This window comes from Delphinapterus leucas, chromosome 14, assembly GCF_059928025.1.
Source record: "Delphinapterus leucas isolate spDelLeu-1000000601 "Yukka" chromosome 14, BTC_Dleu_Yukka2, whole genome shotgun sequence".
Classification (NCBI taxonomy): Eukaryota; Metazoa; Chordata; class Mammalia; order Artiodactyla; family Monodontidae; genus Delphinapterus; species Delphinapterus leucas.
The window spans coordinates 24,781,078-24,802,703 of record NC_143142.1 but is presented as its reverse complement, the minus strand read 5'-3'; the positions used below and the strand labels follow the sequence as shown (position 1 = coordinate 24,802,703).

The window sequence follows — 21,626 nt, the reverse complement described above, 5'->3', positions numbered from 1 at the left end:
TGAGTGACAGGCTCAGGGAATGGAGGCTCCTGTGAGTGTGACAGTGAGAGCCTGGGGCAGGGGCAGAATGCAGTGTCCCTGGGGAGGTGGGAGCAGGAGGGAGCTGGGAGGGGTGCAGTGGGGGTGACTCTAGGACGAGGTCATGCGGAATAGCCAGGGTGAGTTTTAAACTAAAGGAAACATGGAATCGGTGGGTCTTCATCAATGAACAGAAGGACACTTGAGGGGGAAAGTAAACCAGAATGCGATGCTAAGGATTCCAGGGGAGGGAGCTGAGGTATTGTCCTGGGGACCCTGGCAACCAAACGCTGTGTGACCGGGACAATCAGATGTGGAGGTGGTCCACACAGAGGAGGAAGCATGGAAGAGGGTGGGGAGGGTGGACAGACTTCCATTCCTGCAGCGACCCAATTCCCTGTTCTCGAATGTTCTCTGGGGGGCGGGGAGTTCGTGGGTGACAGTGAAACCATCCCTCACAAGAGTCCCAAGACTCCATCCTCTATCTTGATTTCTTAAAGGATAAGAGGATTTTGTTCCCCTTTGAGGATGGTTGAGTTCAGGACACCAAATGCAGAAAGAAACATGAGCAGAGCACGAGTTCTGAATGACAATGAGGACATTTTATTGAGAATTGATTGGGTGCAGGAGGAAGGGCTGGGGGGACCAGGGTGGGTGGGTAGACCCTCCAGGGGTCCTGTGGCTCCAGTCCCCTGAGGATGTGGGGACCAGGACCTAAGAGCACTCGGAGGGTGACACTGTCTTCTCCACGGTTTTCCCATCGTGCGTGACCTGGCAGCTGACGCTCTCATAAGATTTCCACTCGCTGGCCGTCAGGGCCAGGTAGCTGCTGGCCGCGTACTTGCTGTTGCTCTGTTTCGAGGGCTGGGCGGTCTCCACGCCCCTGGTGATGGTGGTGCTGCCTGCCTTCCAGGCCACCGTCACGCTGCCCGGGTAGAAGTCATTGATGAGACACACCAGGGTGGCCTTGTTGGCGCTGAGCTCCTCAGTGGAGGGCGCGAACAGAGTGACTGAGGGCGGGGACTTGGGCTGACCTGCAAAGTGAGGGAGAGACGGGAGGTCACTGGGGCAGCGTCCATCGCGGGAGCCCCTGACCTCAGGAGAAGCGGGCACAGGTGCCCAAAGTCCAGTGCACGGATCCCAGGTGGGCCCTTGCTCCCCTGAGGTCAGGCAGCCATGGCTGGGGTCGCTCACCTTCTGTCGGGGGATCCTCAGTGCCCGGGTCCTGGGAGTTCGGGGCTCCCTTGCAAGTCTCCATCTCTTCCTCAGGCTCCCACGTCCCATAAACCACATCCCACCCTCTGCTCCCTGGTGCTGCCTGGTGTCTACCCTGAGGTCCTCTCTTTCCTCTGGGTGTCTGTCTGTCCTGGGCATCAGTCTGTCTGAGATCTTCCCCTGGTTTTCGTCCGGTGTCCTCATACAGGTCGTCTGCCTGTCTCCCGTTCAGGCTCTCTTCCCTTTGGGGGCGGGTTTGTTGCCCACAGTCCCCCTGATGCCAGCCTCGCAGCCCCCAACCCTCTAGGGCTGCCACAGAGACCACAGAGACCCCTCCAGGGCTGCCAGGGTGGAGGGAGCGTCAGCCCCAGGGCTGGGGTCCAGGGGGTCCCACAAATGAGAATTTCCATGTGGGTGAATGTTATGTTCTGAGCCTGGGGTTGTGTCTGCTCTGAGGGGTCCCCTGACCTGTGAAGTCCCGCTGGAGATCTGTCTGTCCTGGGACATCTGTCTGCCTGGCCGGGTCAGTTCCTGTCACCTGTCCCTATGAGGAGTCCCCACCCTGGGCGTCTGAGCTAGGGGCTCACGTCCCGTGTGTAACTGGGTGCGGTGACCCTTAAGGCCCGAGTGTCCTGAGATCTGTGAGGCCTGGAGTGTCCTGCTTGCTGGGAGGACGATGGGGACCTAGCACCCTGAGGCCACCTTCTCAACGGGACACTCGTCTACCCTTCCCCCGTGTACTGTTCCCTCCTCCACTCTCCAAGGCCCCTGGCTCTGGGGTCCCTCACTAGCCCCCATTTGGGTCCCTGAGCAGAAAGATCCCAGGATGACACCCATGCTCTGTCCAGCTCTTTCCTGTGTCCATCCCACATCCGTGGACCCAGTGCCCCAGCCTGAGACCCCCCATTCCTTGGGCCTCAGCCCCTCCCTTCTCCCCAGACCCCAGGGCTTGGCACCCTGAGGAGGGAGCTGACATCCCAGCATCCAGAGAAGAAGGGCCTGGAGGGAAGGCTCGGGATGGGAAGAGCGAGGCGTGGCAGGAGGGTCACTGAGCCTGTCCCCACCATGACCACCAGGTTCTGTGAAGAACGACAGACTTGGGGGTGAAGGACAGCCTAGAAAGGTGAAGGTGACAGGTTCCAGAGAGTGAGACCCCAGCCCCAGACAGGAGGGAAAAGACAAGAAAATCTGCCCAAATTTCACTGTGGACCCCAAAGAGGAGGGGAAGGGGGAGACTCACCCAGGACGGTCAGCTTGGTCCCTCCGCCGAGCACATTACACAGTGACACAGCCTTGAACATAAACCCTCCTGACACCCCCTCCACCCCCTGCCCAGGCCCAGCTGCAGCTGCACAGAGGCCCCAGGGCCACCCTCCTTGTCATGGGGGCTGGTCTGTCCTCGGGGAGGATGAGGGGGGGACCCCACCCCACCAGCAACTTCAGCCCTGGGAAGCGGGGCTCCATCCATCCCCAGGCATGGGAGGTGCAGGAGAGACATCTGGGTGTCACATCACATCCCAGGGACCTTCCTTTCCTGGAGGAGGTGGGGTCCCCTGGTCAGTAGCATGGGGGGCGTCATGGTGGGAGGGTGAGGAGCCTGTTTAGCATCCTGAGGGGATGGAGCTGTGCTCTCTGCAGAGCGAGGCCACAGGGATTCTGGAGGCTCCAGTGCCCTAGAGGCATGTCCAACACGGCCAAGTTTGCAGTAACTCGTGTGTGTGCCGGTGTGCGTGCATGTGCGTGTGTGTCTGTGTGTGTGTCTGCCTTTCTAACCACTCGGATCCCTGTCCTGTGTAGCTCCTACAGCAATAATCTCACTGATCTGAGATCTCATTCCAGATCTAAGATGGTGAATCAGTACACAGTCAAGTCCACGGCACCGTCCTAGACTGAAACTTGACGTTAGACTCATGGCCCCATCGACCACTCACATGGCTTTTACTGGCATTTGTGGTGGGTAGGTGGTGGGCTGGCCGCCGAGAGATTGGTGAGAGCAGAGCTGGCCTCGTCCCAGGAGCCTTGAAGGCAGCCGGGACCCTCCTGACACAAGTGGGAGGAGGGCTGTCTAGAGGGAGTGTGGGATGAGGGACCAGGGTCAGGGACTGTGGGTCCTGTGCAGTGTGACAGGAAGGCCTGGGGGAGGGGCACAGGGCTGTTTCCCTAGGGAGGTGCGAGCAGGAGGTGCCATGAGGAGGGGTGGGAACTCTAGGACGAGGTCATGCGGAATTACCGGGGTGGGTTTTGAGCAAAAGGACACGTGGAATCGGTGGGTCATCATCTACAGAACCGACGGACTCCTGAGGGGTACACAACCCAGAATGTGATGCTGACGATTCCAGGGAAGGGAGCTGAGGTATTGTCCTGGGGACCCTGGCAACCAAACGCTGTGTGACCGGGACAATCAGATGTGGAGGTGGTCCACACAGAGGAGGAAGCATGGAAGAGGGTGGGGAGGGTGGACAGACTTCCATTCCTGCAGCGACCCAATTCCCTGTTCTCGAATGTTCTCTGGGGGGCGGGGAGTTCGTGGGTGACAGTGAAACCATCCCTCACAAGAGTCCCAAGACTCCATCCTCTATCTTGATTTCTTAAAGGATAAGAGGATTTTGTTCCCCTTTGAGGATGGTTGAGTTCAGGACACCAAATGCAGAAAGAAACATGAGCAGAGCACGAGTTCTGAATGACAATGAGGACATTTTATTGAGAATTGATTGGGTGCAGGAGGAAGGGCTGGGGGGACCAGGGTGGGTGGGTAGACCCTCCAGGGGTCCTGTGGCTCCAGTCCCCTGAGGATGTGAGGACCAGGACCTAAGAGCACTCGGAGGGTGACACTGTCTTCTCCACGGTTTTCCCATCGTGCGTGACCTGGCAGCTGACGCTCTCATAAGATTTCCACTCGCTGGCCGTCAGGGCCAGGTAGCTGCTGGCCGCGTACTTGCTGTTGCTCTGTTTCGAGGGCTGGGCGGTCTCCACGCCCCTGGTGATGGTGGTGCTGCCTGCCTTCCAGGCCACCGTCACGCTGCCCGGGTAGAAGTCATTGATGAGACACACCAGGGTGGCCTTGTTGGCGCTGAGCTCCTCAGTGGAGGGCGCGAACAGAGTGACTGAGGGCGGGGACTTGGGCTGACCTGCAAAGTGAGGGAGAGACGGGAGGTCACTGGGGCAGCGTCCATCGAGGGAGCCCCTGACCTCAGGAGAAGCGGGCACAGGTGCCCAAAGTCCAGTGCATGGATCCCAGGTGGGCCCTTGCTCCCCTGAGGTCAGGCAGCCATGGCTGGGGTCGCTCACCTTCTGTCGGGGGATCCTCAGTGCCCGGGTCCTGGGAGTTCGGGGCTCCCTTGCAAGTCTCCATCTCTTCCTCAGGCTCCCACGTCCCATAAACCACATCCCACCCTCTGCTCCCTGGTGCTGCCTGGCGTCTACCCTGAGGTCCTCTCTTTCCTCTGGGTGTCTGTCTGTCCTGGGCATCAGTCTGTCTGAGATCTTCCCCTGGTTTTCGTCCGGTGTCCTCATACAGGTCGTCTGCCTGTCTCCCGTTCAGGCTCTCTTCCCTTTGGGGGCGGGTTTGTTGCCCACAGTCCCCCTGATGCCAGCCTCGCAGCCCCCAACCCTCTAGGGCTGCCACAGAGACCACAGAGACCCCTCCAGGGCTGCCAGGGTGGAGGGAGCGTCAGCCCCAGGGCTGGGGTCCAGGGGGTCCCACAAATGAGAATTTCCATGTGGGTGAATGTTATGTTCTGAGCCTGGGGTTGTGTCTGCTCTGAGGGGTCCCCTGACCTGTGAAGTCCCGCTGGAGATCTGTCTGTCCTGGGACATCTGTCTGCCTGGCCGGGTCAGTTCCTGTCACCTGTCCCTATGAGGAGTCCCCACCCTGGGCGTCTGAGCTAGGGGCTCACGTCCCGTGTGTAACTGGGTGCGGTGACCCTTAAGGCCCGAGTGTCCTGAGATCTGTGAGGCCTGGAGTGTCCTGCTTGCTGGGAGGACGATGGGGACCTAGCACCCTGAGGCCACCTTCTCAACGGGACACTCGTCTACCCTTCCCCCGTGTACTGTTCCCTCCTCCACTCTCCAAGGCCCCTGGCTCTGGGGTCCCTCACTAGCCCCCATTTGGGTCCCTGAGCAGAAAGATCCCAGGATGACACCCATGCTCTGTCCAGCTCTTTCCTGTGTCCATCCCACATCCGTGGACCCAGTGCCCCAGCCTGAGACCCCCCATTCCTTGGGCCTCAGCCCCTCCCTTCTCCCCAGACCCCAGGGCTTGGCACCCTGAGGAGGGAGCTGACATCCCAGCATCCAGAGAAGAAGGGCCTGGAGGGAAGGCTCGGGATGGGAAGAGCGAGGCGTGGCAGGAGGGTCACTGAGCCTGTCCCCACCATGACCACCAGGTTCTCTGAAGAACGACAGGCTTGGGGGTGAAGGACAGCCTAGAAAGGTGAAGGTGACAGGTTCCAGAGAGTGAGACCCCAGCCCCAGACAGGAGGGAAAAGACAAGAAAATCTGCCCAAATTTCACTGTGGACCCCAAAGAGGAGGGGAAGGGGGAGACTCACCCAGGACGGTCAGCTTGGTCCCTCCGCCGAGCACATTACACAGTGACACAGCCTTGAACATAAACCCTCCTGACACCCCCTCCACCCCCTGCCCAGGCCCAGCTGCAGCTGCACAGAGGCCCCAGGGCCACCCTCCTTGTCATGGGGGCTGGTCTGTCCTCGGGGAGGATGAGGGGGGCACCCCACCCCACCAGCAACTTCAGCCCTGGGAAGCGGGGCTCCATCCATCCCCAGGCATGGGAGGTGCAGGAGAGACATCTGGGTGTCACATCACATCCCAGGGACCTTCCTTTCCTGGAGGAGGTGGGGTCCCCTGGTCAGTAGCATGGGGGGCGTCATGGTGGGAGGGTGAGGAGCCTGTTTAGCATCCTGAGGGGATGGAGCTGTGCTCTCTGCAGAGCGAGGCCACAGGGATTCTGGAGGCTCCAGTGCCCTAGAGGCATGTCCAACACGGCCAAGTTTGCAGTAACTCGTGTGTGTGCCGGTGTGCGTGCATGTGCGTGTGTGTCTGTGTGTGTGTCTGCCTTTCTAACCACTCGGATCCCTGTCCTGTGTAGCTCCTACAGCAATAATCTCACTGATCTGAGATCTCATTCCAGATCTAAGATGGTGAATCAGTACACAGTCAAGTCCACGGCACCGTCCTAGACTGAAACTTGACGTTAGACTCATGGCCCCATCGACCACTCACATGGCTTTTACTGGCATTTGTGGTGGGTAGGTGGTGGGCTGGCCGCCGAGAGATTGGTGAGAGCAGAGCTGGCCTCGTCCCAGGAGCCTTGAAGGCAGCCGGGACCCTCCTGACACAAGTGGGAGGAGGGCTGTCTAGAGGGAGTGTGGGATGAGGGACCAGGGTCAGGGACTGTGGGTCCTGTGCAGTGTGACAGGAAGGCCTGGGGGAGGGGCACAGGGCTGTTTCCCTAGGGAGGTACGAGCAGGAGGTGCCATGAGGAGGGGTGGGAACTCTAGGACGAGGTCATGCGGAATTACCGGGGTGGGTTTTGAGCAAAAGGACACGTGGAATCGGTGGGTCATCATCTACAGAACCGACGGACTCCTGAGAGGTACACAACCCAGAATGTGATGCTGACGATTCCAGGGAAGGGAGCTGAGGTATTGTCCTGGGGACCCTGGCAACCAAACGCTGTGTGACCGGGACAATCAGATGTGGAGGTGGTCCACACAGAGGAGGAAACATGGAAGAGGGTGGGGAGGGTGGACAGACTTCCATTCCTGCAGCGACCCAATTCCCTGTTCTCGAATGTTCTCTGGGGGGCGGGGAGTTCGTGGGTGACAGTGAAACCATCCCTCACAAGAGTCCCAAGACTCCATCCTCTATCTTGATTTCTTAAAGGATAAGAGGATTTTGTTCCCCTTTGAGGATGGTTGAGTTCAGGACACCAAATGCAGAAAGAAACATGAGCAGAGCACGAGTTCTGAATGACAATGAGGACATTTTATTGAGAATTGATTGGGTGCAGGAGGAAGGGCTGGGGGGACCAGGGTGGGTGGGTAGACCCTCCAGGGGTCCTGTGGCTCCAGTCCCCTGAGGATGTGAGGACCAGGACCTAAGAGCACTCGGAGGGCGACACTGTCTTCTCCACGGTTCTCCCATCGTGCGTGACCTGGCAGCTGACGCTCTCATAAGATTTCCACTCGCTGGCCGTCAGGGCCAGGTAGCTGCTGGCCGCGTACTTGCTGTTGCTCTGTTTCGAGGGCTGGGCGGTCTCCACGCCCCTGGTGATGGTGGTGCTGCCTGCCTTCCAGGCCACCGTCACGCTGCCCGGGTAGAAGTCATTGATGAGACACACCAGGGTGGCCTTGTTGGCGCTGAGCTCCTCAGTGGAGGGCGCGAACAGAGTGACTGAGGGCGGGGACTTGGGCTGACCTGCAAAGTGAGGGAGAGACGGGAGGTCACTGGGGCAGCGTCCATCGCGGGAGCCCCTGACCTCAGGAGAAGCGGGCACAGGTGCCCAAAGTCCAGTGCATGGATCCCAGGTGGGCCCTTGCTCCCCTGAGGTCAGGCAGCCATGGCTGGGGTCGCTCACCTTCTGTCGGGGGATCCTCAGTGCCCGGGTCCTGGGAGTTCGGGGCTCCCTTGCAAGTCTCCATCTCTTCCTCAGGCTCCCACGTCCCATAAACCACATCCCACCCTCTGCTCCCTGGTGCTGCCTGGCGTCTACCCTGAGGTCCTCTCTTTCCTCTGGGTGTCTGTCTGTCCTGGGCATCAGTCTGTCTGAGATCTTCCCCTGGTTTTCGTCCGGTGTCCTCATACAGGTCGTCTGCCTGTCTCCCGTTCAGGCTCTCTTCCCTTTTGGGGAGGGTTTGTTGCCCACAGTCCCCCTGATGCCAGCCTCGCAGCCCCCAACCCTCTAGGGCTGCCACAGAGACCACAGAGACCCCTCCAGGGCTGCCAGGGTGGAGGGAGCGTCAGCCCCAGGGCTGGGGTCCAGGCGGTCCCACAAATGAGAATTTCCATGTGGGTGAATGTTATGTTCTGAGCCTGGGGTTGTGTCTGCTCTGAGGGGTCCCCTGACCTGTGAAGTCCCGCTGGAGATCTGTCTGTCCTGGGACATCTGTCTGCCTGGCCGGGTCAGTTCCTGTCACCTGTCCCTATGAGGAGTCCCCACCCTGGGCGTCTGAGCTAGGGGCTCACGTCCAGTGTGTAACTGGGTGCGGTGACCCTTAAGGCCCGAGTGTCCTGAGATCTGTGAGGCCTGGAGTGTCCTGCTTGCTGGGAGGACGATGGGGACCTAGCACCCTGAGGCCACCTTCTCAACGGGACACTCGTCTACCCTTCCCGCGTGTACTGTTCCCTCCTCCACTCCTCAAGGCCCCTGGCTCTGGGGTCCCTCACTAGCCCCCATTTGGGTCCCTGAGCAGAAAGATCCCAGGATGACACCCATGCTCTGTCCAGCTCTTTCCTGTGTCCATCCCACATCCGTGGACCCAGTGCCCCAGCCTGAGACCCCCCATTCCTTGGGCCTCAGCCCCTCCCTTCTCCCCAGACCCCAGGGCTTGGCACCCTGAGGAGGGAGCTGACATCCCAGCATCCAGAGAAGAAGGGCCTGGAGGGAAGGCTCGGGATGGGAAGAGCGAGGCGTGGCAGGAGGGTCACTGAGCCTGTCCCCACCATGACCACCAGGTTCTCTGAAGAACGACAGGCTTGGGGGTGAAGGACAGCCTAGAAAGGTGAAGGTGACAGGTTCCAGAGAGTGAGACCCCAGCCCCAGACAGGAGGGAAAAGACAAGAAAATCTGCCCAAATTTCACTGTGGACCCCAAAGAGGAGGGGAAGGGGGAGACTCACCCAGGACGGTCAGCTTGGTCCCTCCGCCGAACGCAGCACACAGTGACACAGTCTCGAACATAAACCCTCCTGACACCCCCTCCACCCCCTGCCCAGGCCCAGCTGCAGCTGCACAGAGGCCCCAGGGCCACCCTCCTTGTCATGGGGGCTGGTCTGTCCTCGGGGAGGATGAGGGGGGGACCCCACCCCACCAGCAACTTCAGCCCTGGGAAGCGGGGCTCCATCCATCCCCAGGCATGGGAGGTGCAGGAGAGACATCTGGGTGTCACATCACATCCCAGGGACCTTCCTTTCCTGGAGGAGGTGGGGTCTCCTGGTCAGTAGCATGGGGGGCGTCATGGTGGGAGGGTGAGGAGCCTGTTTAGCATCCTGAGGGGATGGAGCTGTGCTCTCTGCAGAGCGAGGCCACAGGGATTCTGGAGGCTCCAGTGCCCTAGAGGCATGTCCAACACGGCCAAGTTTGCAGTAACTCGTGTGTGTGCCGGTGTGCGTGCATGTGCGTGTGTGTCTGCCTTTCTAACCACTCGGATCCCTGTCCTGTGTAGCTCCTACAGCAATAATCTCACTGATCTGAGATCTCATTCCAGATCTAAGATGGTGAATCAGTACACAGTCAAGTCCACGGCACCGTCCTAGACTGAAACTTGACGTTAGACTCATGGCCCCATCGACCACTCACATGGCTTTTACTGGCATTTGTGGTGGGTAGGTGGTGGGCTGGCCGCCGAGAGATTGGTGAGAGCAGAGCTGGCCTCGTCCCAGGAGCCTTGAAGGCAGCCGGGACCCTCCTGACACAAGTGGGAGGAGGGCTGTCTAGAGGGAGTGTGGGATGAGGGACCAGGGTCAGGGACTGTGGGTCCTGTGCAGTGTGACAGGAAGGCCTGGGGGAGGGGCACAGGGCTGTTTCCCTAGGGAGGTGCGAGCAGGAGGTGCCATGAGGAGGGGTGGGAACTCTAGGACGAGGTCATGCGGAATTACCGGGGTGGGTTTTGAGCAAAAGGACACGTGGAATCGGTGGGTCATCATCTACAGAACCGACGGACTCCTGAGAGGTACACAACCCAGAATGTGATGCTGACGATTCCAGGGAAGGGAGCTGAGGTATTGTCCTGGGGACCCTGGCAACCAAACGCTGTGTGACCGGGACAATCAGATGTGGAGGTGGTCCACACAGAGGAGGAAACATGGAAGAGGGTGGGGAGGGTGGACAGACTTCCATTCCTGCAGCGACCCAATTCCCTGTTCTCGAATGTTCTCTGGGGGGCGGGGAGTTCGTGGGTGACAGTGAAACCATCCCTCACAAGAGTCCCAAGACTCCATCCTCTATCTTGATTTCTTAAAGGATAAGAGGATTTTGTTCCCCTTTGAGGATGGTTGAGTTCAGGACACCAAATGCAGAAAGAAACATGAGCAGAGCACGAGTTCTGAATGACAATGAGGACATTTTATTGAGAATTGATTGGGTGCAGGAGGAAGGGCTGGGGGGACCAGGGTGGGTGGGTAGACCCTCCAGGGGTCCTGTGGCTCCAGTCCCCTGAGGATGTGAGGACCAGGACCTAAGAGCACTCGGAGGGCGACACTGTCTTCTCCACGGTTCTCCCATCGTGCGTGACCTGGCAGCTGACGCTCTCATAAGATTTCCACTCGCTGGCCGTCAGGGCCAGGTAGCTGCTGGCCGCGTACTTGCTGTTGCTCTGTTTCGAGGGCTGGGCGGTCTCCACGCCCCTGGTGATGGTGGTGCTGCCTGCCTTCCAGGCCACCGTCACGCTGCCCGGGTAGAAGTCATTGATGAGACACACCAGGGTGGCCTTGTTGGCGCTGAGCTCCTCAGTGGAGGGCGCGAACAGAGTGACTGAGGGCGGGGACTTGGGCTGACCTGCAAAGTGAGGGAGAGACGGGAGGTCACTGGGGCAGCGTCCATCGCGGGAGCCCCTGACCTCAGGAGAAGCGGGCACAGGTGCCCAAAGTCCAGTGCATGGATCCCAGGTGGGCCCTTGCTCCCCTGAGGTCAGGCAGCCATGGCTGGGGTCGCTCACCTTCTGTCGGGGGATCCTCAGTGCCCGAGTCCTGGGAGTTCGGGGCTCCCTTGCAAGTCTCCATCTCTTCCTCAGGCTCCCACGTCCCATAAACCACATCCCACCCTCTGCTCCCTGGTGCTGCCTGGCGTCTACCCTGAGGTCCTCTCTTTCCTCTGGGTGTCTGTCTGTCCTGGGCATCAGTCTGTCTGAGATCTTCCCCTGGTTTTCGTCCGGTGTCCTCATACAGGTCGTCTGCCTGTCTCCCGTTCAGGCTCTCTTCCCTTTTGGGGAGGGTTTGTTGCCCACAGTCCCCCTGATGCCAGCCTCGCAGCCCCCAACCCTCTAGGGCTGCCACAGAGACCACAGAGACCCCTCCAGGGCTGCCAGGGTGGAGGGAGCGTCAGCCCCAGGGCTGGGGTCCAGGGGGTCCCACAAATGAGAGTTTCCATGTGGGTGAATTTTATGTTCTGAGCCTGGGGTTGTGTCTGCTCTGAGGGGTCCCCTGACCTGTGAAGTCCCGCTGGAGATCTGTCTGTCCTGGGACATCTGTCTGCCTGGCCGGGTCAGTTCCTGTCACCTGTCCCTATGAGGAGTCCCCACCCTGGGCGTCTGAGCTAGGGGCTCACGTCCAGTGTGTAACTGGGTGCGGTGACCCTTAAGGCCCGAGTGTCCTGAGATCTGTGAGGCCTGGAGTGTCCTGCTTGCTGGGAGGACGATGGGGACCTAGCACCCTGAGGCCACCTTCTCAACGGGACACTCGTCTACCCTTCCCCCGTGTACTGTTCCCTCCTCCACTCTCCAAGGCCCCTGGCTCTGGGGTCCCTCACTAGCCCCCATTTGGGTCCCTGAGCAGAAAGATCCCAGGATGACACCCATGCTCTGTCCAGCTCTTTCCTGTGTCCATCCCACATCCGTGGACCCAGTGCCCCAGCCTGAGACCCCCCATTCCTTGGGCCTCAGCCCCTCCCTTCTCCCCAGACCCCAGGGCTTGGCACCCTGAGGAGGGAGCTGACATCCCAGCATCCAGAGAAGAAGGGCCTGGAGGGAAGGCTCGGGATGGGAAGAGCGAGGCATGGCAGGAGGGTCACTGAGCCTGTCCCCACCATGACCACCAGGTTCTGTGAAGAACGACAGACTTGGGGGTGAAGGACAGCCTAGAAAGGTGAAGGTGACAGGTTCCAGAGAGTGAGACCCCAGCCCCAGACAGGAGGGAAAAGACAAGAAAATCTGCCCAAATTTCACTGTGGACCCCAAAGAGGAGGGGAAGGGGGAGACTCACCCAGGACGGTCAGCTTGGTCCCTCCGCCGAGCACATTACACAGTGACACAGCCTTGAACATAAACCCTCCTGACACCCCCTCCACCCCCTGCCCAGGCCCAGCTGCAGCTGCACAGAGGCCCCAGGGCCACCCTCCTTGTCATGGGGGCTGGTCTGTCCTCGGGGAGGATGAGGGGGGGACCCCACCCCACCAGCAACTTCAGCCCTGGGAAGCGGGGCTCCATCCATCCCCAGGCATGGGAGGTGCAGGAGAGACATCTGGGTGTCACATCACATCCCAGGGACCTTCCTTTCCTGGAGGAGGTGGGGTCCCCTGGTCAGTAGCATGGGGGGCGTCATGGTGGGAGGGTGAGGAGCCTGTTTAGCATCCTGAGGGGATGGAGCTGTGCTCTCTGCAGAGCGAGGCCACAGGGATTCTGGAGGCTCCAGTGCCCTAGAGGCATGTCCAACACGGCCAAGTTTGCAGTAACTCGTGTGTGTGCCGGTGTGCGTGCATGTGCGTGTGTGTCTGCCTTTCTAACCACTCGGATCCCTGTCCTGTGTAGCTCCTACAGCAATAATCTCACTGATCTGAGATCTCATTCCAGATCTAAGATGGTGAATCAGTACACAGTCAAGTCCACGGCACCGTCCTAGACTGAAACTTGACGTTAGACTCATGGCCCCATCGACCACTCACATGGCTTTTACTGGCATTTGTGGTGGGTAGGTGGTGGGCTGGCCGCCGAGAGATTGGTGAGAGCAGAGCTGGCCTCGTCCCAGGAGCCTTGAAGGCAGCCGGGACCCTCCTGACACAAGTGGGAGGAGGGCTGTCTAGAGGGAGTGTGGGATGAGGGACCAGGGTCAGGGACTGTGGGTCCTGTGCAGTGTGACAGGAAGGCCTGGGGGAGGGGCACAGGGCTGTTTCCCTAGGGAGGTGCGAGCAGGAGGTGCCATGAGGAGGGGTGGGAACTCTAGGACGAGGTCATGCGGAATTACCGGGGTGGGTTTTGAGCAAAAGGACACGTGGAATCGGTGGGTCATCATCTACAGAACCGACGGACTCCTGAGGGGTACACAACCCAGAATGTGATGCTGACGATTCCAGGGAAGGGAGCTGAGGTATTGTCCTGGGGACCCTGGCAACCAAACGCTGTGTGACCGGGACAATCAGATGTGGAGGTGGTCCACACAGAGGAGGAAGCATGGAAGAGGGTGGGGAGGGTGGACAGACTTCCATTCCTGCAGCGACCCAATTCCCTGTTCTCGAATGTTCTCTGGGGGGCGGGGAGTTCGTGGGTGACAGTGAAACCATCCCTCACAAGAGTCCCAAGACTCCATCCTCTATCTTGATTTCTTAAAGGATAAGAGGATTTTGTTCCCCTTTGAGGATGGTTGAGTTCAGGACACCAAATGCAGAAAGAAACATGAGCAGAGCACGAGTTCTGAATGACAATGAGGACATTTTATTGAGAATTGATTGGGTGCAGGAGGAAGGGCTGGGGGGACCAGGGTGGGTGGGTAGACCCTCCAGGGGTCCTGTGGCTCCAGTCCCCTGAGGATGTGAGGACCAGGACCTAAGAGCACTCGGAGGGTGACACTGTCTTCTCCACGGTTTTCCCATCGTGCGTGACCTGGCAGCTGACGCTCTCATAAGATTTCCACTCGCTGGCCGTCAGGGCCAGGTAGCTGCTGGCCGCGTACTTGCTGTTGCTCTGTTTCGAGGGCTGGGCGGTCTCCACGCCCCTGGTGATGGTGGTGCTGCCTGCCTTCCAGGCCACCGTCACGCTGCCCGGGTAGAAGTCATTGATGAGACACACCAGGGTGGCCTTGTTGGCGCTGAGCTCCTCAGTGGAGGGCGCGAACAGAGTGACTGAGGGCGGGGACTTGGGCTGACCTGCAAAGTGAGGGAGAGACGGGAGGTCACTGGGGCAGCGTCCATCGAGGGAGCCCCTGACCTCAGGAGAAGCGGGCACAGGTGCCCAAAGTCCAGTGAATGGATCCCAGGTGGGCCCTTGCTCCCCTGAGGTCAGGCAGCCATGGCTGGGGTCGCTCACCTTCTGTCGGGGGATCCTCAGTGCCCGGGTCCTGGGAGTTCGGGGCTCCCTTGCAAGTCTCCATCTCTTCCTCAGGCTCCCACGTCCCATAAACCACATCCCACCCTCTGCTCCCTGGTGCTGCCTGGCGTCTACCCTGAGGTCCTCTCTTTCCTCTGGGTGTCTGTCTGTCCTGGGCATCAGTCTGTCTGAGATCTTCCCCTGGTTTTCGTCCGGTGTCCTCATACAGGTCGTCTGCCTGTCTCCCGTTCAGGCTCTCTTCCCTTTGGGGGCGGGTTTGTTGCCCACAGTCCCCCTGATGCCAGCCTCGCAGCCCCCAACCCTCTAGGGCTGCCACAGAGACCACAGAGACCCCTCCAGGGCTGCCAGGGTGGAGGGAGCGTCAGCCCCAGGGCTGGGGTCCAGGGGGTCCCACAAATGAGAATTTCCATGTGGGTGAATGTTATGTTCTGAGCCTGGGGTTGTGTCTGCTCTGAGGGGTCCCCTGACCTGTGAAGTCCCGCTGGAGATCTGTCTGTCCTGGGACATCTGTCTGCCTGGCCGGGTCAGTTCCTGTCACCTGTCCCTATGAGGAGTCCCCACCCTGGGCGTCTGAGCTAGGGGCTCACGTCCAGTGTGTAACTGGGTGCGGTGACCCTTAAGGCCCGAGTGTCCTGAGATCTGTGAGGCCTGGAGTGTCCTGCTTGCTGGGAGGACGATGGGGACCTAGCACCCTGAGTCCACCTTCTCAACAGGACACTCGTCTACCCTTCCCCCGTGTACTGTTCCCTCCTCCACTCTCCAAGGCCCCTGGCTCTGGGGTCCCTCACTAGCCCCCATTTGGGTCCCTGAGCAGAAAGATCCCAGGATGACACCCATGCTCTGTCCAGCTCTTTCCTGTGTCCATCCCACATCCGTGGACCCAGTGCCCCAGCCTGAGACCCCCCATTCCTTGGGCCTCAGCCCCTCCCTTCTCCCCAGACCCGAGGGCTTGGCACCCTGAGGAGGGAGCTGACATCCCAGCATCCAGAGAAGAAGGGCCTGGAGGGAAGGCTTGGGATGGGAAGAGCGAGGCGTGGCAGGAGGGTCACTGAGCCTGTCCCCACCATGACCACCAGGTTCTCTGAAGAACGACAGGCTTGGGGGTGAAGGACAGCCTAGAAAGGTGAAGGTGACAGGTTCCAGAGAGTGAGACCCCAGCCCCAGACAGGAGGGAAAAGACAAGAAAATCTGCCCAAATTTCACTGTGGACCCCAAAGAGGAGGGGAAGGGGGAGACTCACCCAGGACGGTCAGCTTGGTCCCTCCGCCGAGCACATTACACAGTGACACAGCCTTGAACATAAACCCTCCTGACACCCCCTCCACCCCCTGCCCAGGCCCAGCTGCAGCTGCACAGAGGCCCCAGGGCCACCCTCCTTGTCATGGGGGCTGGTCTGTCCTCGGGGAGGATGAGGGGGGGACCCCACCCCACCAGCAACTTCAGCCCTGGGAAGCGGGGCTCCATCCATCCCCAGGCATGGGAGGTGCAGGAGAGACATCTGGGTGTCACATCACATCCCAGGGACCTTCCTTTCCTGGAGGAGGTGGGGTCCCCTGGTCAGTAGCATGGGGGGCGTCATGGTGGGAGGGTGAGGAGCCTGTTTAGCATCCTGAGGGGATGGAGCTGTGCTCTCTGCAGAGCGAGGCCACAGGGATTCTGGAGGCTCCAGTGCCCTAGAGGCATGTCCAACACGGCCAAGTTTGCAGTAACTCGTGTGTGTGCCGGTGTGCGTGCATGTGCGTGTGTGTCTGCCTTTCTAACCACTCGGATCCCTGTCCTGTGTAGCTCCTACAGCAATAATCTCACTGATCTGAGATCTCATTCCAGATCTAAGATGGTGAATCAGTACACAGTCAAGTCCACGGCACCGTCCTAGACTGAAACTTGACGTTAGACTCATGGCCCCATCGACCACTCACATGGCTTTTACTGGCATTTGTGGTGGGTAGGTGGTGGGCTGGCCGCCGAGAGATTGGTGAGAGCAGAGCTGGCCTCGTCCCAGGAGCCTTGAAGGCAGCCGGGACCCTCCTGACACAAGTGGGAGGAGGGCTGTCTAGAGGGAGTGTGGGATGAGGGACCAGGGTCAGGGACTGTGGGTCCTGTGCAGTGTGACAGGAAGGCCTGGGGGAGGGGCACAGGGCTGTTTCCCTAGGGAGGTGCGAGCAGGAGGTGCCATGAGGAGGGGTGGGAACTCTAGGACGAGGTCATGCGGAATTACCGGGGTGGGTTTTGAGCAAAAGGACACGTGGAATCGGTGGGTCATCATCTACAGAACCGACGGACTCCTGAGAGGTACACAACCCAGAATGTGATGCTGACGATTCCAGGGAAGGGAGCTGAGGTATTGTCCTGGGGACCCTGGCAACCAAACGCTGTGTGACCGGGACAATCAGATGTGGAGGTGGTCCACACAGAGGAGGAAGCATGGAAGAGGGTGGGGAGGGTGGACAGACTTCCATTCCTGCAGCGACCCAATTCCCTGTTCTCGAATGTTCTCTGGGGGGCGGGGAGTTCGTGGGTGACAGTGAAACCATCCCTCACAAGAGTCCCAAGACTCCATCCTCTATCTTGATTTCTTAAAGGATAAGAGGATTTTGTTCCCCTTTGAGGATGGTTGAGTTCAGGACACCAAATGCAGAAAGAAACATGAGCAGAGCACGAGTTCTGAATGACAATGAGGACATTTTATTGAGAATTGATTGGGTGCAGGAGGAAGGGCTGGGGGGACCAGGGTGGGTGGGTAGACCCTCCAGGGGTCCTGTGGCTCCAGTCCCCTGAGGATGTGAGGACCAGGACCTAAGAGCACTCGGAGGGCGACACTGTCTTCTCCACGGTTCTCCCATCGTGCGTGACCTGGCAGCTGACGCTCTCATAAGATTTCCACTCGCTGGCCGTCAGGGCCAGGTAGCTGCTGGCCGCGTACTTGCTGTTGCTCTGTTTCGAGGGCTGGGCGGTCTCCACGCCCCTGGTGATGGTGGTGCTGCCTGCCTTCCAGGCCACCGTCACGCTGCCCGGGTAGAAGTCATTGATGAGACACACCAGGGTGGCCTTGTTGGCGCTGAGCTCCTCAGTGGAGGGCGCGAACAGAGTGACTGAGGGCGGGGACTTGGGCTGACCTGCAAAGTGAGGGAGAGACGGGAGGTCACTGGGGCAGCGTCCATCGCGGGAGCCCCTGACCTCAGGAGAAGCGGGCACAGGTGCCCAAAGTCCAGTGCATGGATCCCAGGTGGGCCCTTGCTCCCCTGAGGTCAGGCAGCCATGGCTGGGGTCGCTCACCTTCTGTCGGGGGATCCTCAGAAACTTCCATGTCACCCTTCCAGGTGACCCGGCCAAGCCATTCAATCTGCAGCCTCAGTGTCCCTGTGTGTAACCCGGGCAGCTCTCTTCCCTCCTCCTGGTACCTGGAGTCTGAGTTTGGAATCTGGCCCCGACCTCCTGTGCCCTCAGCCCAGCATCAGGCCCCCACATGGCTTCATCCTTCAGGAGCCCAGATGCCTCCTCTGTGAACCGGGGTCCCCCACCCCACCTGCCAGGATCCTGACTGTGTATGGAGAGGCACCGAAGCAGAGCCATGTGCACAGCGGGACCTGGAGCCCCCTCTCCTTGACGGGCACTGGCTCTGCCACAGCCTGGCCTCAGCCGTTCCGGCGAGGGCTGGGTCTGCCTCACCAAAGCCCCAGGGGCTCCTCCGAGGCCCTGCCCATCTCCCCATCCCTCTGCCCTGATTGCAAGGCCCCTCGCCTTGGCTGTCTTCTTGGAGCTGCTCCCCCAGAGGATGGCACAGCTGCCCCTATGCAGCACTTCTGACAACTCTGATTTTATGTGGCTGCTGTGAGCTCTGAGCCCCTGTTCGTGATCTCCTGAGTCTAATGAAACCTTTGAGGCAGGTGGAGGCTGACCCTTGGACAGGTGTGATCCCTGGGCCCCAGGGGGTCAGGGCTCCAGGGACGGAGAAGTCTCCGCCCTACAGGACCCGCTCGTTTCTGACCACCATCCTGGGAGCCTCTGGTCACCTTGTCCCATCTCACCTGTGTCTCCATGTCCCTGTGTCCTCACAGCCCAGCCGGGGCCCAGAGAGCCTCAGCCCAGAGTGAGTGGGACCCGTCTCTCTGCCCTCCATGGGCCTCCCTCGGGCTGCTCCTCTGTGTCCCTGGAGGCTGGGTCATAGCTCCCGCTATGTCCCTGACCTCCCTTGTGGCCCTCAGCCCAGACCCTGGGGCTTGGAGACTGTCTCCAAGGCCACCCCAGTGCCTCTTGTCAGAACAAGCCTCTGGTCCCTACGCCAGTGTCTGCCCTAGAAAAGGGGAAGGAGCCCCCATTCCTGGACCAAACCCCAGCCCAGGCCCCTGGATGGGCCATGTCCAACCGTTGGACTCTGGAGGTGGCTGCTCCTGCTGTTGGGGTCCTTCCTGCCGGTTACCCCAAGACCAACCTGCCTCCCCAGGCCCCAAGGAGAAAGGTGGGGTCGGTCCTTAAGCTGGGAGGGCAGAGGGGAAGCAGCACCCAGAGAGAAAAAAGTGACTTTCCCGAGACAGCCGAGGGTGGGACAGACTGGGAAAGATGTGAGAGCCACTTACCTAGGACGGTGAGCTGGGTCCCGCCGCCGAAGACGTAGCAGGGTGACTGAGACTCGGACCAAAACCCGCCGGGCCAGCACCTGGGGCCTGTCCCCCGGGGGCCAGGATGGAGCAGGGAACTGCTGGGCGTGACGGGCTCAGAGCTGCAGCAGGCGGAGCTGTGTTCTCGGGCTGGGGTGTGGGCAGCCAGCCCCCCAGAGGCTGGGGCACGCCTGGGTGTCCCCATGCTCAGCCCCCTGTCTGAGGAAGGAGCCACTCACACCTTGTCACCTAGTGTGTCCCCCCAACTCTGAGGCTGTCCTGTGACCACTGAATCCTCAGTGCTGATGGTGCTGCTGAGTGCCGAGTCCCCTCGGGTGCCCATGTGGTGTGGCAGAGTGAGTCCTGAGCTGGCTTGGACCTGCCCGACCTCTCCTGGCCTCATTTTAGGGCTTCTGGGTGTTCCTTCCACATAATTTCCCACAGTCCAGCCAGGTAGCTTCCTCCCTGGGCCTGTGGACACCAGGTCATTCCTGAGGGGCCCCCATGTGGGGACCCCCTGCCCTGTTGTCTCCATACATTGAGATGCAGTTCAGTTCCTCCTCTGTCATGAAGCCTTCTCTGCTCTCAGTTCACTGTCTTTCTGTCCGTATGTTTGTCCATCCATCATCCATCTATCCATCTATCATTCGTCCATCCATCCATCCATCCATCCATGTATCCATCATCCATCCATCATTTGTCCATCTGTCCAACAATGGTCCCCAAGCACCTGTCTGCCTGGCACTGTTTCACAGGCTGGGATGTGGTATGGGGAGCCCTCTTCCTCTCACCCCCATCTCTCCCTGAAACTTCTCAGGTCAACGCCAACAAGGTCCCCATCCTGGTCAAGTCTGAGGTCCCTTCCCAGTCCCTTGTGTTTTCCCATTCTCTCTGCCTCTGACCCACATTGTGCACTCTGACAACTGCCCAGGGGTCTTGTATCCCTATTTCCAGTCCTGACCTCTCTTTCTGGCTCTAGATTTATGCACATTCTGCCTCCTGAATGCATCTCTGCTTGAATGCCCTCCAGACACCTCAAACTCAACATCCCCCATCTAAACTCCTCACAGTTCCCCGAAAACTTGCTGCCCCTCATTGTTCTCACTTCAGTAGATTTCTCCTCAAGCCAGAGGCCTGGAGTCATCCCAGAATGCTTTCCCCTCATTGAATCACCCTCTGTGTTCTAGGCATCCTTCTACAACACAAAATACCCTTAAAATGCTCAGAAAAAGAAAAAACACCCAAATCTCACCCTGAGAGTTTATGATGACAAGAATCCTCAGACTTTGACAAATCTGATTGTATCTCCCAATGCAGTTTATCTAAATCAGAAGGTAACCCTTTGCATTGGGACAAGAATTTTTTTAATTCAGCGGTGGAACTATTTGGTCATGGTTGTGTTTAAGGTGTGCACATGAGATTTTTGAAACAAAATTTAACAGAACAGCAGTATAAATTCAACACTTATTTCTGATTAAATAAAGCAAATATCCAGCCTTTTATTAAGTTAATTATCTAAGGAAACATCCTCAACTTGATAAAGAGTACCTCCCAAAACTTATAGCAACCCTCACATTTAAAGGTAAAACCATCTTAAAGGTCAGGGTTCCCACTCTTACTTTTATTATTCATCATATTCTACAGATTCGAGCCAATGCAGTGAGATGAGGTGGGGGAAGAGTGTGTTAGGAAAAATGAGCTAAAACTGTTCTGTGCAGATGATGGTCTAGTTTACTTCCACAAACAAACAAAACAAAACCCAAGACAATCAGCTGAAGGGCTATTAGAACTAATACAAGAATTAACCAAAATGACTGAACGCAAGGGCAATAGGTAACTATTGAGGAGATGAGATTTGGGAAACACTGACAACCTCAATAAAAATTCTATTAAAAGTCCTAGGAATAAACTTAATACAAAATGTGCAAGATTTGCATGGATAAAATATAACACAACTTGACTAATGGACACAACAGCAAAGACATCAATTCCCCTCAAATGAATCCATATACTTCATGAAATTACAAGCACAACATCAAAGGAATAATTTTTGAAAATTAGTGAACCGATTCTGAAGTCCAACAGTAAGAATAATAATGGAGAAGAGACACAAATATTCTGAATGAGAATAATAACGACAGGGTTGGTCTTTACCAGGTACAGAAACACATTGTAAAGCTACAATAATTAAAACAGGGTGGAAAGGATGTGGGAATTGATCATTAGATCAACAGAACCACAGAGAGGATGTGATAAATCCATAATTCAGTATTGGATAAAAGCTATGTTTGTATTCAACAAATATATGATGATTGGCTCTCCATTTGGAAAATATATAAGGTTATATTCCTACCTACGCAAAAATAAACTCCAGGTGAAGTAAAAACAAACACCAAAACAATGAAAATACCTGAATAAAATAGAAATGAATATGCCTTCCCTATGTTTGCCACAGATCACAGTTACTGTAAAGAAAAACCGCCAATCTGACATATAAAAATTAAAAAGGTTTTATGGTGAAAGACCCCACAAACAAAAGGTGTAAAACAGATCAGGGAAAAATATTTACGATGTACATACTTA

The 21,626-nt window shown here is 58.1% G+C and overlaps 2 protein-coding genes and 3 gene segments (V, D, J or C); all 5 read right to left on the bottom strand.

Moving 5' to 3' along the window:
- Window positions 1-598: 598 nt before the first annotated feature.
- Window positions 599-2,590, bottom strand: LOC149747587 (immunoglobulin lambda constant 3-like). The segment is given in 2 exon segments: window positions 599-1,052; window positions 2,474-2,590. Coding segments are annotated over 2 exon segments (381 nt in total).
- Window positions 2,591-3,907: 1,317 nt separating this feature from the next.
- LOC149747586 (immunoglobulin lambda constant 3-like) lies at window positions 3,908-5,899 on the bottom strand. The segment is given in 2 exon segments: window positions 3,908-4,361; window positions 5,783-5,899. Coding segments are annotated over 2 exon segments (381 nt in total).
- A 1,317-nt stretch (window positions 5,900-7,216) lies between these two features.
- The window catches only part of LOC111162933 (immunoglobulin lambda-1 light chain-like), a 37,054-nt gene continuing 22,644 nt past the window's right edge, over window positions 7,217-21,626 (bottom strand). Inside the window, exons 3-4 of one of the 3 annotated variants that reach the window (XM_089894782.1) lie at window positions 9,092-9,127; window positions 7,217-7,670 (exon numbers count right to left, since the gene is read on the bottom strand). In XM_089894782.1, the coding sequence (XP_089750908.1) occupies window positions 7,351-7,670; window positions 9,092-9,127 (356 nt within the window). In that variant the 3' untranslated portion in view covers window positions 7,217-7,350. Of the gene's footprint in view, window positions 7,671-9,091; window positions 9,128-17,107; window positions 17,562-19,022; window positions 19,065-21,626 lie in introns of those variants that run through there. The other 2 variants (XM_089894784.1, XM_089894783.1) reach the window with 2 other exon arrangements.
- LOC149747585 (immunoglobulin lambda constant 3-like) lies at window positions 10,514-12,505 on the bottom strand. The segment is given in 2 exon segments: window positions 10,514-10,967; window positions 12,389-12,505. Coding segments are annotated over 2 exon segments (381 nt in total).
- On the bottom strand, window positions 13,811-15,802 carry IGLL5 (immunoglobulin lambda like polypeptide 5). Its single transcript, XM_089894781.1, has 2 exons — window positions 15,686-15,802; window positions 13,811-14,264 (listed from the first exon to the last, which is right to left on the bottom strand). Exons 1-2 carry the CDS (start codon window positions 15,744-15,746, stop codon window positions 13,945-13,947), a joined length of 381 nt encoding a protein of 126 aa, XP_089750907.1. The 5' UTR covers window positions 15,747-15,802; the 3' UTR covers window positions 13,811-13,944.